Below are 15,556 nucleotides of genomic sequence, written 5' to 3'. Positions count from 1 at the left end.
TAAATGACCTTATATGACAGCAACTTGAAATGTCCCTCCGTGGAAAGGGTGGAGACTGCAAGGTAAGTCATCCAAAGGTGGACGCAACTTGCTTTTATTTACTTATTTATTCGAGGGACGTTGGCGGCTGCAGCTGGACTAGGACGAGGCTGGAAGCGAAGGGAAGCGCGGGTTGCGAGCTACAGCCAGAGTTGGGACCTCACAAAGACGGTGGGGGTCAGCAGCCAAGCACCACCAACTTCGCCCGTCGGACCCCCAAAACGACCAGCCCTCCTCCCCAAACACACGACACCCTATCCCTCCCCCTCTTCCCAAGCCTTTCATCCGCCCGCCCGGCAGCTCCCAGACTTCACGCTGCCCGCCTCCTTCCGCAACCCGGTGGGGCGGCGCGCGCAAGCCTAGGGCGGCCCCGGGATGCCCGCGGTCCGGCCAGGACCCCAACCCGACCCCTCCGGCCGCGCCCCTCCCCCTCTTATAACGCACCTGCGGCCCCGCCCCCGGCCAAACGCTGAGGCGGCGGCGGGCTGGCGAGGCCGGGCGGCTCGGCTCTCGAGGCAGTCACCTTCCCTTCCCCCGCTATTCCTCCCACCCCCCTCGCTCAGCCACGGAGCTGCAACCGCGTTCCTCAGCCGCCCAGAAATCTAAAGAGGTCCGTCTCCGGCAACACAACCAAATGGCTGAGCCTCTCTGGCCGGCTGCGCAGCCCGCCCATTGGCCCCTTCCCCCCCCGCCGCTGCCACCACTGGCTGTTGCTCGAAGGTCCTCAGCGCCGATTGGCTGAAGCTGCTGCCGCTCATCCGCGCGGCCGAAAATCCCGCCTCCACCGTGATCAGGTTTGTGTGCGCCGCGGGTGCTGGGGGCTCGAGAACCGAGCGGAGCTGGTTGAGCCTTCAAAGTCCTAAAACGCGCGGCCGTGGGTTCGGGGTTTATTGATTGAATTCCGCCGGCGCGGGAGCCTCTGCAGAGAGAGAGCGCGAGAGATGGAAATGGACAAACGGATTCATTTAGAGCTGCGGAACAGGACGCCCTCTGATGTGAGCATTTGCCAAAAATATCTCTGTCGGTCCATTCTCCTACTTTGTGTGTGAGTGTGTCTGTGTGTGTGTGCGTTGCGGGGTGAGGCACTTTTTTTTTTGAGGGGGGGAGCCCGGGAGGTATCGGTTTGGGGGTCGGACTGCAAATGAATTACAAGGTTGGGGGTTGCAATGCCATCCGAACATGTTCCGGCTGCCGCCGCCGCTGCCCTTGGTGTGTGACTACCTGTGCGTGTGCTCCCGCGTGTGCGAGTGTGGGTGCGAGTGTGCGTGCAAGTGTGCACCCATCGGGGGCCAGCGGGCGCACGCGTTTGGGTCGGGGAGAATGAGGCAAAATGACCCTCTGAGCTCGCTGTTCCCATGACTCCGTCTGGGGGAAAAGATTAACGAGGGAGGAGGAGGAGAGGGGCTGCCTCCTGGATTTAACAACAACAAAAAAGGGGGTTTATATTTTATAAATGAATACCCCCCTCTAGCCCCCTCCCGCGCCTTCCCCCTCCCTTTCTCTCTCCCTCGCGCACACACAATAAGTTTTGGGCTCCGCGAGTCCGGTTTAGTTTCTGATAAATGTGGGCCGAGGCCCCCAGGGAGAGCGCTTGGGGAGGGGGCTGCAGTAGAGTTGGGAATGGCTCGAGTTTAAAGTGCGTCTTCATTTCTTTGCAGTGATGAGGCGAGAGACGGGGGAGCCATATTTGTAACTTTGTAGTGTTCGTGAACGCGCCCTTTCTCTCCCTCCCTCCCTTTCTCTGCCTCCTTCCTCTCCTCCTCTTTCTCCCTCACTCTTTCCACCCCACCTTCGGGCCAGATGCTGATATTTCTTCCTTTCCTTAGGAAGGCAGGGTAAATGGGAAGGAGAGAGGGAGGGATTTTCGAACGTGCGAAGGCACCGATAATCCCCGCGTTTCCCCACCTCGAGCGATCGCTATTGCAAGTTACCCAAAGGCTACGTCCCGGTCCCCCCTCGCCCCTGTTCTTTCCGGATGCCAGCCTTCGAACCCTGGTGTCCCTGGCCGGTCCTTCTCGAAGGTGGGCTCCTGGGCAGTCACCTGGCTAATAAAATGGGCACAGGAAACTTTGTCAAGACGCGAGCTGCCCGGAGCTGGTGCCCGTGGTGGGTATTGGCTGGGTCCAGATTGATGCGGGCATAGCGAACACGCAGCTTTGGGATGGGAGTTTGCCTTCCCGTCCCCGTTATTGATTGGGCAGCGGCGGGAGTAGGGCCGAAGGAAACTTACACCGCTGGGAACCGGGAGGCTCAGCGAAAGCCCACCTCAAGGAGAGGGGGAAGGCCAGGGTGGGTGACTCGAATGCTCGTTTTTTGTTTTTGTTTTGTTTGTTTTTTTGGCTCCCTCTCGCTTTCAAACAGTGTTTTATGCGAGTTGGCGGCTCTGCGGAGGAGAACCTAGGTCTGAGGCAGAGACGCTGGCCGACTCTTTTAGTCGCCCCTAGGATTGGGGGGACCAGAACACCGGAGGGAGGGCCTTCGCTCCAGCCTTGGTGACCAGGGTTCCAGAGTTGGGGGAACACTGTGTGACCTGTCGCCCCTCCAGTTGGTTAAAACCCTAATTCCTGGCTAAGACAGGCCTTGCTTCCTCTTTTCTCTAGTTCCTCCCCCAAACCTGAGTGAGACTTTTGAAAACAAGATCCTTTTTGTGCCTCTCCCCATCATAACGCAGCTGTGGACTGTAGACGTGCAGTGCCTGATGGCGCGCAGGGCGGGGAGGGGGTGGCGGAGAGCGGGGAGGGGTGCCCGGCGGAAAAGGCAAGAGTTGCCTCTAACAATTTGCCGGCGGCTTGCCTTTTTCTGGCCGGTTTCATCCTGGCTCGAATCCCCAGCCAGAGGATTTGGGGGCTGGGTGTGGTGGTGGGGGAGGGGGCCCGAGCCTCGGTCTTCCCGCGTACTTTCCGGAAGCCCCCTGTGCGGAGGGGGAATGGCGCCGAGCAGGGGGCCTGGGTCTCCGCGGTGGCTGTGTGTGGGGACTCGGATCACCTGGCCAACCCCATCCACGCTGCTGACCAACTGGGAGCGAGCTAGAAAGCGGGTCGAACCGGCTCTTTAAACTTCCCTGAGTGTGTGCTGGGGGGAGGGGAGCGCGCTGGGCTGGGAATGATTTCTCACGCTTCGCCCCCTCGCCACCCAGGCTCTCTGCCCACGCGCTTGCCCGAGGCCTCAAGGCCAGGTTGAGTTCAAAGTGGAGGGGGCACTTTCTACACGTTTGGGGCGAAGGGGGAGAAAGCTACCTAATGAGGGACAAAAGAGGTGGGGGAGGAGGAACTATTTTTTTTAACATTCTTAAGATAAATAGCGCCCGGACAGCGCCCCCTGCTCCCGTGCCCACCATGCAGCCCTTAGGGGCCCCCACACACCCACCTTCCGAGCCTCTCCCAACTCTGGTCCTGGGGCTGGTGGCCACGCCGCGACGCTGAAATAGGACGAGCAGCCATGTTTCCCGGGTCTCGTGCGGCCCGCCCCGCCCCTCCCCCATAGTGCGGCCGGCGCCGAGCGCGGGCCCAGAATGCGGGCCCCGGGCTCCCTGTGGGCTCTGGCGGGAGGGTGGCTGGGCCTGGTGCGGGTCGGCCAGGGCGTGGGCGGGCTGGTTGGCCCCGTGCAGGCCTTTGGGTGTCCCGAGCTGGTGTGGAGCTCGAGGTATTTTATTTATTATGTCTTTAACGGCCAGGCCCACCCGAGGCCGAACCTGAAGGGTGCCGAAACGTTATTGGGGGCAGGGGGCAGCGCCAGGGCCCTGCTTGCTTGTGGCACGACTGGCGGGCGCCAGGCTGCCATTTTGTCACCGCGGCTGTTGTCGCTGGGGTGGGGGTGGGGGGGGCAGGCAGAACCTTGCGCCATCACCCCGACGGGCCTGGACGTGAAGGCAGCAGGGGGAGCTGGCCCCGGGACCCTCAGATGTGGTTGGGGCCCCTGTGAGCGTTTCCTCCCGTGCCACCGGCCTGAGGCTTTGCTGGGGCTTAGCGATTGCCCTTGCACTGGGAGGGCGACGTTCTTTCGTTCTGGCGCCCCCCCTACCCCCAGTGGTGCTCCCTCCCCCATGTTCTCTTCGGTAATTCGCCCTTCCTCCTGCAGGCGTTTAGACGTAGTTAAATGTGGCCCTAACGAACTGATCGTCCTGGTGTTTATTCACGCTTCCGAACTGATAGCAGGGTGGGGGAAGCAATTGAACAGGATATTTCTTTTGGGGGAGGGAACACGCATGCGACTCTAGAGGCCCCCAACTGAAGCCAAGGACAGCAGCAGCTACGCGGGAGGGACGAGTTGTCGAGTAGTTGGGGAAACGCCCTCAGGCTGGGCTCTACGGGGAAGGTAGGTCTTGCTCCGTGTTTCAAGTGGGTGTTGCAGTGCCTTTCAGGCTGCTAGGGGAGTCCCCTTTCTTTCTTCTGTGCCCTCCTCTTATTTTTTTCCCAACGGGAAGGCAGCTACAGTACCAAATGTAACCATAAACAAGAAGGGAATACGGTTTGCTTTTTAAAAAGTGATGTCTTTCTGCCGACTGCCTTTCTCTGGCTATTGACTGCAGAGGTAGACAAGGCATCCTGTAGGTGGCATCTCTATGGGACTTTTTAGAGCCAGTAGGGTTCTGATTAAACACCTCACTGGTTAAACTGGTGTCTGCGTAGAGACTGGCGTTCGTAGCAGTGCTGGGCAAAGGCTGCCCAGTAAGCCAGATTTAACTTTGACCTTTGGAATACACCGCATGATGTTTTCCAGTCTGACTTACTGCCTAATTGGGTTCAAGTAGCCTGATATTAATTCCAGTTTATGCAAGCTAACCAGGAATTCACAGGCTGAAAATTGAACGTGAGCTCGGGGTAGTCATGGCAGTTATGTTTTGTTACTGAATTGCTGCTGCTGATGGCAGTTTTGAGTCTGGGGGCTGAGTCCACAGTGAATCTCTGTTCTGGAACCACACAGACCTGAGTTTGAATCCCCCCTGCCACAGAAAGGTAGTAATAAGGTAAGTTAACCTCCTGCGATCTCAGGCAAGTCAGCCTAACCTGACTTTTTGAACCTTGGCTTCCTTACGTGGAAAACAGAAATAATAATCTTATTTAGTGAGTTAAGTGACAAAGCTGGCTTGATCTGGCCCTCAGGTGCTTAGCCTGATAGTGTTATTCCTTGAGAGGTACTGGGGTGTCATGAGGCACAACTCAGCTCTTCTTTGGGTTAGAATAAAATGATTAATAATAACAGTTAATGCAAACATTGTACCCATGCTGTGCTTGGCACAGTTTTTAGTGGATTATGTGTATCAATTAATTTAGTCCCCACAATAGCACTATGAGGTAGATACTCTTATTATTCTTATGTGACACATGAGAAAATTGAAGACAGCTTATCACAGGTAGTCTGTACTCAACCTCTACTCTCACCTGCCTCTCCTGAAGCACCTTTTTTTTTGTAAAATACTTTAGGGAAGAGCTTTTTTGTTTCAGAGGTTTTGAAACTCACCTTATGAGCTAGTGAGTTTTCTGTGGTTGAAGGCATGAAGACTAGAGAGCCTCTTAGTCCAAAATGTTGACAGTGTTGGTCAGGACCAGCAGCTTGGTGGATGACCATTTCAGGGGGAAGGCATGCACTTTCTGAGTTTGGTTTAGCATGTCACCTCTGGTTAGGCTGAAACAAATCTGGCCTTTAGGTGTGGGGGGTAATGAGAAGACAGGAACTTGTTAGGCAGTGGTTTGTATGGGATCTTGGATGTAATGCACTTTTCATTTTTATTAGTCTCTGTCTACAGCCAAAAAACAGAACAGAATTGGCATGTCCTCGGTGTCTAGGACTAGTATGCTAGTAACACCCCTCGGTTCCTCTCAGTCCTCCCAACAGCTCCTTCCTGTAGGCCGAGCACTGTGACATCCTGTCCTCCCTGTTGTGAGAGTGAGTCACTGAGGGTGGGAAAGGGTCCTGGACAGCAGGCATGCAGCAGAGTTAGGCTCTCCTCCCGATGTAAAACCAGAGGCCCTTTGGTGGGATGGTAAAAACCTTGAAAGTTACATAGTGCATGGGGTCCCACACATGGCCCAGCACCAGATGCACCCGAGGAACCTGTTTGTGTACAACCCCATGAGCTAAGAATAATTGCACATATAAACACTGCACTTAATTTGATGATATGGAACTTAATTTTGAATCCCAATTAAATAAATAAAGTCGTATCCCCCTACTCAAAGAAGAGTTTTACTTATGTTAGACCTTCATTACAAAAATTGTGAAAATTATGCTTTTTATATTTTTTAATTTTATCAATAAAAGAATGGTGGAAATTTGTTTTCTCTCATGAAAATGCCTGTGTAGCACTGTCCATTTTGCTTTTAGGTAAATTTTGGTAATCTCTGGTTTAGTAGATGAGGGGGAGGGACCCTGGAATCTGGGGTTTTGAGTTAATTTTTTTTTATCAAGCATATGGCAAACCATTTATTTGGTTGGTGTTGTAGGGGCCTTTTCAAATCCTATTATGTGTGCTCTTCAGTTGATACCTAGTGGAAATTAGACTCAATCCAAGAACCTGCATTAGAAGAGAAATTGCCCCTGTTACCCATTTAAAATCAAATGTTCCTACTATCCAGAGGTTCTATGTAACCAGCTAAAATTATTTGTCTTGCATACTCAGAATATTTCAAAAGACTTTTGCATATCTTGTAGTTAAATGGCTGCTCTTACATTTTAGATGTCTTCTCAGAGCTGGAGGGAAGGAGCTTTGAACTGCAGCGGTTTGTGCTCTGAGGTCTGCATAAGGTGCAGCAGCTGTGTGCCTGACATCAGACCCTCAGAGCACAGATCGTTGAAAACCACAGATAATCCTGGAATCTCTTGTTTGGTCCGGCTGCTCTTACACCATTCGTGTTTCCTGGGGAACAAACCAGCAGTAAAGTGGCTTTGAGTGTCAGAGCTCTTCTTTCTAACTCCAGCCTCATGTGCCTGAGCTAATGAATAGAAAGAATGGTTGTGAGAGTGGCCAGGTCTGGGGGGGGAGATGCTAACTCCAAGAGAACTAACCTCAGTTTCCAGTCTTAACTGCTGTTGCACCACTAGCATCTCAAGGTGACTTACACAATCCTTATTTGTAACATAGGCACCTGATTGAGCTTTGAGGGCTGGTCGTCCCAGAGCTTCAGTTCAAATTAATCATACCACATTGAAATGGAAACTCGGAGCTCTTGGTGATCCTTTGTGGGTGGAGGGTGTGTAGGGTACTCATCAAACATCTCCTTTCCACTGTGCCTGCCCTCCCTACCTCAGTGTGGTCACTGAGGAAAGGAGCAAGGAACTTGTGGTGATGAGCCCTGGTACAATGAACTTGGCCCATTTGTTTGCCCTGAATTCTGACTTGGTAAAAAGGCTCATTACTGTGGTGTCCAGAGAGGGCACTCCTTTACAAATAGATGTTTGCAGCCATACCCTCCCCTCCCCCCTTTGTGCCCTGACCATTCCCTGCTCTGGCTAGTTCTAGTCTCCTAGAAAGTGCCCTCCACTAGTTCCCATCACACTGCCTTCCTGCCTCAAGTAGAGAAACATGGACCTGACTCTGACTCTTAACCTTACATTGAAATATAATTTTACAACATGAGAAATACCAACAATGATGTTTTCATTAAAGAGATGGCGTCTGGCAGGGATGGAGAATTGTGAAGGCATCTGTTGTTCAGAACCTCTCATTTAATAAAATTTGTCGAAAGAGATACACAAAGCACCCATGGCCCTAGGCCACCTGCCTGGACAGTGAAGCAGCCTCTTTGTATAGAACCAGTTGTCCTGATATTTGTTGATTCAAAGTTTGTAAACAAGATACAGGTCTCTGTTCTGCCACACGAGGTCCTATTCTGTGCCTACTGGGCCACACCCTGCAACCCCCATGTTTTCGCTCGAACTTATTTTGCTTTAGCTCCACGGCTACCTTGTACACTCATTTTATCTTCTTTACCCAAACTTGTTCCAGGTATCAGATCTAAGAGATGAGCTTACTGTACTCCACTGTCTTTTACTCTAATGTAGAATAAAGTCAGGGCTGGCTTTTCCAGAAGTATTTGCATTTGGAGATTCCAGTTTGGTGAGGAAATTACCAGAGAATTATTAGAGACGTGAGTGCTGTTCTCAGCTTTGCTATTAACTACCTTGATCACGTTGTTGAGCTGCGTTGGGTCTCTGTTTTTGTCACTCTGAAATAGGGGTGTCGAATGAGACCCGTGGCTTTCCGACTTTGTGACCCTGACAGTAAGAGGTGTTTTACCCCACTGCCTGGTGAGCAGACGTGTTATTTGAAAAACTGACAGTAAGTCCCTTACTATGTAAAACACACTATCCGTTCATTGAAAAAAAAAGTGCTGGCTTTGACCCATAAATTGATTTCATTACTTGTTAGTGTTTGAAAGACATTTAAAACAGAATATTATGGTTCTTTCACACTCAAGTATTTATTTTGCGGTTTGATAGGGAGAAAGCTGTTTGTAGCATGGTGAAGGTCAGTGATTTCTCCTGCTTTTAAGGCAGCTTATCTCTGAGTCGTCTTCCCCCCCCCCCTTTTTTTTTTTTATTTCAGGCTGCTTTCTTCCTTGTAGGTCTTTCTCAACCCAGACTTTCATGGCATTAGGGAGTCATTATCCTAAATTCCTGCTCTGGTGGGATGCTGTCTGGGGTTGCTGGTGGGTCAGGCATGTTCCTCCACCCACTTCTCTCTACCCTTGTTGCCCGTTGCCCTCCATCGTGTGGTGCCCTGCACACTTGCAGGGTGCTGGGGCTCCCCCAGTTATTCACCAGTGAGTAGAAAGGTTGTAGTGAGGAGGTTCTTGGCTGCTGCTCCCACCCAGACTGCTGGGTGTTTCACCCTGTCCCTCCCCACCCCCACCCCATTCAGCTGTGGTACTTGGGCAGGCAAACCCCTTCACCTCACAGTGCCTGCCTTCTTCCCTTGTCTGTGTAAAGTGATGATGTTGTACCTACCACATGGGCTCTGGAGCACAGTAAGCACTCAATAAACATTATATGTTGTTATGGTTAGTTCTGTTAGAACACCACAGTTGGCATTCACTTAAAAATAAACTTTATGTTATCAGCAGACACGTTATATATAAAAAACTAACATTTGTTTCAATGGGAAAAGAGGTTAGAAGCTATAGATTCAAAATTGCCAGAAGTTATTTTTCCCTACAAGCAATTCTGCAGTAAATTTGTTGCTTCTAGATGTGTTTATAACTATACCATCCAAACAACGGGAGCAGCCCCAGCATTGAATTGCCAAGTTGTTTCTGCTGAAGATGATGTCACGACTTGCCCCTCTCCCGGGCAACTCCTTTGTCACTGCCCTCAGCAGCTATTCCAGACTCTTCTCGAACTGCCCATTTACCCTCTCAAACCTTCCCCACCCCCCATCCTGCCACAACCTCCTTCCTCACAGAGAACATTGAAACCTCCTGGTTTCTAAAGAAATTACTACACCAAGTCTGTGCCCAGCTCACCTGTCCTCTGGTCCTCTTCCTTCTGGGCACCTAACCACTGTCATGCAGATGCTGCTCCAGTTGGGGTGCCTCTCCCATCCCTAAGCAAATGGAAAAACTCCCTCAATTCTTTTATCTCGTTGCTGAGCTGCGCATCTCTGCCCTTTTACATGCAGCTCAGTGAACCCTCTGTAATGACCTCCTGTGTTCCCTTACTTCTTTCACACCTACTACCCTCTCCGGTCTGGCGTGCTTCCTAAACAACTTCCAGAACCCCGACAGCCTTCACTGTCTTCTCTTGTGTGACTCCTCAGCAGCAGTATTTACACCCTGACCTTCATGAGATACCTTCCCTCTTGTCCCTCCCTTTCCCTGGTCTTTCTCTTGTAGCCCTGGCTGCTGCTCAGTTTCTGATGGCCTTTTGGCCTTCTGTAGCCATGAAGTATTGTACTCAGTTACACCCGGGCCCTGGGCCCTCTTTTTCTGTATTCCCTCCCGACAAAGGCTTATCCTCCGTCATCAGCAGCTGCTGTTTACTGGGCACAGGACTCACCTTGATATCTCCACCTGAGTATCCCCAAAGCACCTCACATTCAACATACTCAAAGGGAACTATGACCTGTGTAGCCTCCTTCATCCCCCTCCTAATATGCACACACACGTGATCCTCTTTCTCTCCATTACAAGTTCTGTCAACTCAAAATACTCTCTACTGCTTGCCAACTAATTTCCCTGCCTCACAGCCCCCTGGAAGCTGTGCCTCAGACTTCAGCCAGAATGCTCTTACCAAAACACAGATGAAATCATGTTACCCCATACTTAAAATACACCATTGTTCTTAGGATAAAGTCCAGACTTCTTAGCAAAACAACAAAGTCCTGCGTGGACTGGCCACTGTTGGCCCGTGTCTCCCATCTTTTCCCTTGCCCCCCTTCCTATTGTGCTGGCCTCACTTGCAGCCTTTCAGTGACTCAAATCTATTCCATGCTGTAACTGCCACCACCACCTACTTAGCATCTAGCCATCTTTACCGTCTCCTTCATCCTCCACCCCTCCTAAGCTCTAGGTCTAGTTCTTTTGTTAGAAAACTCTTACAGAAATTACCTTCAAAGTGCTTCAGTTTGCAATTATACATTCCTGAATGTGAGTGTTTTAATTAGCATCTCTCCCCCTGCTTAGCTGGTAAGCTGCTTGATTTAAAGGACCTGTTTCTGCTTAGCTCTGTGTCTCCTGAGAACTCAGGGCTGCACTTGGCTCACGGTGGGCACTCTAGAAGTGTTGGTTGGATGAAGGAACCATGTACTTGCATGTTCTTGTCATTTTTTACCACCCTGTCTTTGGTAAGCCAAGCACCAAGCTGTTAGCTCCCCACTGAGTAGGTTGGGAGCTTTTGCCAGTGGGTGGGTGAGTTCATATTTTTTCAACCCTGTAGTCTTCAACTTTTTCTGATTTTTACATCCCATAATAGTAAAAAATTTGAACCTGAGTCCCAGTATGTTTACCATTTAGTTATGGCTGCTTATTCACATATGCTACATATAAGTATATGCATCTTATAAAACAACAGTAAAAATTAAGGGGAAGTTAAAAGATATTAAAAGTCTTAATATTTTCTTCCTGGATCCCAGTGGATTGTTCTTGTTGTGACCCACTTAGGAGACCACTGGTCAAATCAGTTGCTTATTTTATTTTTAATTCACTCATGAAAATTCACGCTACATAGGAAATGCCTGTACCTTTCCAAGCACTCTTTCCTTATTAGGGTCTTCCCAGCCCTAGTGTGTGATAGGTAGGAGTGGAGAGCATTCTTAACCCTTTTTTGAAAAATGGGGGAAATCCAATGATCTGCCTGAGATCTCCAGCAAATCAATTGTCCATTTCTGGGTGTCAGCTCCATGCTGCAAAGTTAGGCTGTGTGTACAGATACCCCCTGCCCCCTTCCTGCCAGGGCTCCCTCAGGTTATCCCTTAGGGTCCAACAAAGGCCAGATGTCTGGAAAGGCTCAGAAGTGTCTGTGGTGAGAGGATTCCATCAGCAGATTTCTCCTGCTTATTTATCCTCGGGCTGGGAATAAGTGAAGGGCAGGCTCAGCTTCAGGCTGCAGGAGAAGGGATGGAGAGCCTGAGTAAAGCTGGAGGAGGGAGGCCTACAGTGTTTGTGTGAGGCATCTTAGCAAAGTGGTGTTGGGACCTGGCAGTCACAGGTGTCTAGAAGGACTGGATCGCCAGATCCCACTGCCTCCTGCAGAAGTGACAGGAGAGTGTGTCAGGGGAGGGGGAGAGAAGGAAAGGGTGGGGATGAGCAGGTGGTTGAGGCAAGATCCTGTGCCAGTAAAATTGAAAAGATTACTACTTTCAGGGGCGTGCATCCCAGGGAGGGACTCGACCCACATTATGTAACTACCTTAGCTATTGGCCTCACCACCAGGCACAGGTGATGTGATTGAAGGGAGGGGTGAGGGAGCCCACTTTGCACTGGCAGGGCCTGCTTCCAGTGTGGTGCATGGAGGTACACATTCAGAGTGCTAGTTGAGTATCTGTGTTGGAGGTTGAATTTGTTGAATCCAGTTCCCGTGTCCTGGGCTGTGGGGAGTGGGTCACAGAAAGGTGGTGGTGGGGTTGGGGAGATGCTGGAGAACTCAGCACACAGACAGGGGGGAAGGTGTGGGTTAAGGAAGCAGATTGCAACCGCAGCTATATGTCAGAACCACGAGGGGAGCATTTTAAGAAATTCCCAGGCTCTGCCCAGCTAAGGAATCCTCTCCAAGGGTGGTGCCCAGTCTGTATTTTTAGAAGACTCTGAACAGGGCTCTGAAGCACAGTTGGGAGCCACTGCACTGAGGCGGGTGCACAAGTTTACAGCAGGTAAGAAGAAGAAAATTAAGTAGAGGAAAATGGAACAAGGAAAACAGCAAATAGGAAAGAAGGATGTAGAACTTAACCTGCTAGGGGCAGGGAATCTGGTCCTTGGCCTGGCCACACAGTTCACATACATGCACATTCCTGCTCATCACACTTGTAATTTCTCATTTACCTGCATTTCATGAGGCTGCTGCTGGGGTGTTGAGCAAGCCTGGACTTGGTCCATCCTTGATTTTCAGGGGACTGGGAAGCAGGTCAGTGGGCCTTCTGTAAGTGGGGTATAGTGGGCAGTGCTCGAGGTAGGAGCTCCACTGCTTGAAGATACCCAGCAGGTGCCCTCTCTGAGCCTCAGTTGTCTCATCTGTAAAATGGTGACTAACACTGTCTGCTTCTGGGAGGTGTTGTTAGGACTGAAAGAAATGACGTTTGTGCCAGGTGCGTATTGTGGGACAGCCCCTGAAGGTGAGTAGATTCAAACCAGCCCAGGCTTGAACAGGCTGTTTGGACAGGGGGAGCCAGCCTGTCTGAAGGAGGCCCCTTCTTAGGTGTCTGAGCTTGTGTATGGTAGGAGCAGTTCTTAGGGGAGCTGTCTTTACCTGTCCCAGCAGGAGGCCTCACTTGGAGCTGCTAAAACGGGTAGGAGGGGCCCCCGGCAGGCAGCAGAGCCCCCATATTTGAGGTGGGGCTGGAGTAACATCTCCCTAGATGTGGACTTCTCTTGCCCTAGGGTCTCCCTTTCCCATCATAGCGTAGGGGTTGGGGTTCTCTGTGCCAGTAGCCCCTACTGCCTCTTAGGTCTTCATCTCCAGGAAGTCAAGAAAGGGAATGAATTGTGTCTTTCCCAGGTGATGTAAAGATGAAGTCCCAGGGCTTCCAGGTCATGCCACAGCGTTTGTCAGCTAATTCTGGTAGCACCTCCCTGGGGTGTGCACTGCGGCTTCACTCACCATCGAGTTGGTCAGTGCCTCTTTATCCCCCCTCTGGAGGGCATTGGGAGGGTCTGCAGAGCCCAGCACAGCTCCCCTGCATCTGGGTGCATCGGGAAGGCTTTGTGATGACATCATCTGGTCTCCAGCCTCCAGCCTGGCTGCCTGTGCAAAGGATCTGTCTGTTCTGGCACGGGGACCTGTTCCATATGGAGGGCCAGGGACTGGCCATCACATTCACCCAGGGCGTTCCTTCCACTTCTGTACATCCCCCCCCTTCTTCATGGAGTTTTGGGTACACCCTGGGTGTGGCCTGGGAAGAGTGGGCAGGCATGTACTTTAGCAGAGCTCCCCAGCTGTCTCCCTCGTAGGCTTGGAGAGGCCTATCTGCAGAGGCTGGCCTGCTGCCATAATGATTGGTTCTGCTTTTTTTAGCCCCCTTCCAGTTTGCAGCTCTGTTGCAGACATGCCCTTATGATGTGTTCTGTCGGCACGTTTAGGTGTGGTCTGTGAGTCTGGGGAGGTTTCTCTGAGTAGGGCCTTCCAAGGCTGCCGTTTGGGGTGAGGGTAGAGGAGCAGGCCTAGGAGCTGAAAGGGAGTGCTGTTCTGTTAAAAGTGAAAGGGCACTTGCTTCAGGCCAGGCAGCTGGCCCCTGTAGGCAGGCACTCAGGAGTCTTCCCTCAGTTCAGATGGCCAGTGTGGTTATTGTGTGGCCTCTGCAGGAGAGGGTAGGATATGGGAGAGAAGCACCTTCTAGTTTGACCAGTGGCCGTAGACTCCACAACGTCTGGATCTGGTCTAAAAGGTGCCCACTGAGCCGTGAACCAGACCTGTGTGGCTGAATGCCTTGCCAGCCCCAGGAGGCTTATATGGCCACAGGTGTCCCTGATGGTGAGCAGCACATCCTGCTCCTGTGTGATGCTTGTTAATCTGAGTTGTGAGGGTGATTTCTGCAGATAGAAAATTTTGTTTTTACACAGATACTGCATTCTTCACAAATTGAAGGTTTGTGGAACTGTGTGTTGAGCAGGTCTGTCGGTGCCATTTTCCCAACAGACTCTCAGCATTTTGTAGCAATGGAGTATATTTTAGTTAAGGTATACACATTTTTTTAGATGTAATGGTATTGTACACTTAATAGACTACAGCATAGTGTAACTGTAATTTTCATATGCCCTGGAAACCAAAAACATTCATGTGACCCACTTGATTGTGATATGTGCCTTATTGAGGTGGTCTGGAACCCAACCTGCAATACACCTGAAGTATGCCTGTGTTGGTTAAATGCTTGCCACGTGCCTGCTTCTGCTTTCTGTGTTCTGCGTATAGCTAGCATGGAAATAGGTGAGCGCATCATCTGTACTTCCCATTGAGGGAGACAGCCAGTAAGCCAGCCCAAGTCAAACTGCTGGTATGCTAGGTCCCATGAAGACAAATCCATGTTAAAGGGGGTGGGTGATCCAGGAAGGCCACTCTGAGGAGGTGGCATTGAACAAAGACTTGAGTAATCTACACTGGACTTCTAGCCCCCACAAACCAGAACCTTAAGTGTCTATCTGATCAGTAAGTACCTTTGAATCATCTGCTGATGAGCAAGCCAAGGCCCAGTGAGGTTAAATAAAATTCAAATTCGTGAGGTGATTAATAGGAGAGTTGAAATGATACAAAAGAGGTACAAAATGTAACTGGCCAGTATTCTGCTCACAAGCTTAGATAATTTCCCCTGGTCAGCTGACCAGAGGCCTTTTCTTCCAAGAATGTTTTATTATCCTCTTTATACTCAACACTTGAAAAATTTATACTTCTAGATTACATTTATTAACAGTAATAGATTTATTTTCTCACTTATGGCTGGGTGTGTTGGGGGCAGAAATGTTAAACATGTCTAACTGTCAGCCCTCCAAGCAAAGGCTTAAGCACCTGGAGTTGATTTTTTTTTTTTTTTTTNAGAGGCCTTTTCTTCCAAGAATGTTTTATTATCCTCTTTATACTCAACACTTGAAAAATTTATACTTCTAGATTACATTTATTAACAGTAATAGATTTATTTTCTCACTTATGGCGGGGTGTGTTGGGGGCAGAAATGTTAAACATGTCTAACTGTCAGCCCTCCAAGCAAAGGCTTAAGCACCTGGAGTTGATTTTTTTTTTTTTTTTTGCCTGCCTAGGTAGAGATACAGCCCAAATTCGATAACCACAGGCACTTGCTACCTTGGATTCCAGCTGTGCCTTTCAGGCCCTCCCACCTAGTTTGAGGGTTCAGATCCTTTGGGTGGGCTACGGAGAACCT

General features: G+C 50.5%; 1 protein-coding gene across 1 annotated transcript in view; it reads left to right on the top strand.

The window, feature by feature from the left end:
* The first annotated feature begins 956 nt into the window (after window positions 1–956).
* ANP32A (acidic nuclear phosphoprotein 32 family member A) overlaps window positions 957–15,556 on the top strand; it is a 36,761-nt gene continuing 22,161 nt past the window's right edge. The window contains exon 1 of the mRNA XM_037054228.1: window positions 957–1,034. Coding sequence (XP_036910123.1) covers window positions 981–1,034 — 54 coding nt within the window. The 5' untranslated portion in view covers window positions 957–980. The remainder of the gene's footprint in view (window positions 1,035–15,556) is intronic.

Source organism: Sturnira hondurensis, unplaced genomic scaffold (assembly GCF_014824575.4).
Source record: "Sturnira hondurensis isolate 20B ecotype Veracruz unplaced genomic scaffold, ASM1482457v3 Scaffold0008196, whole genome shotgun sequence".
In the NCBI taxonomy this organism is placed as follows: domain Eukaryota; kingdom Metazoa; phylum Chordata; class Mammalia; order Chiroptera; family Phyllostomidae; genus Sturnira; species Sturnira hondurensis.
This window is presented reverse-complemented; position numbering and strand designations above follow the sequence as displayed.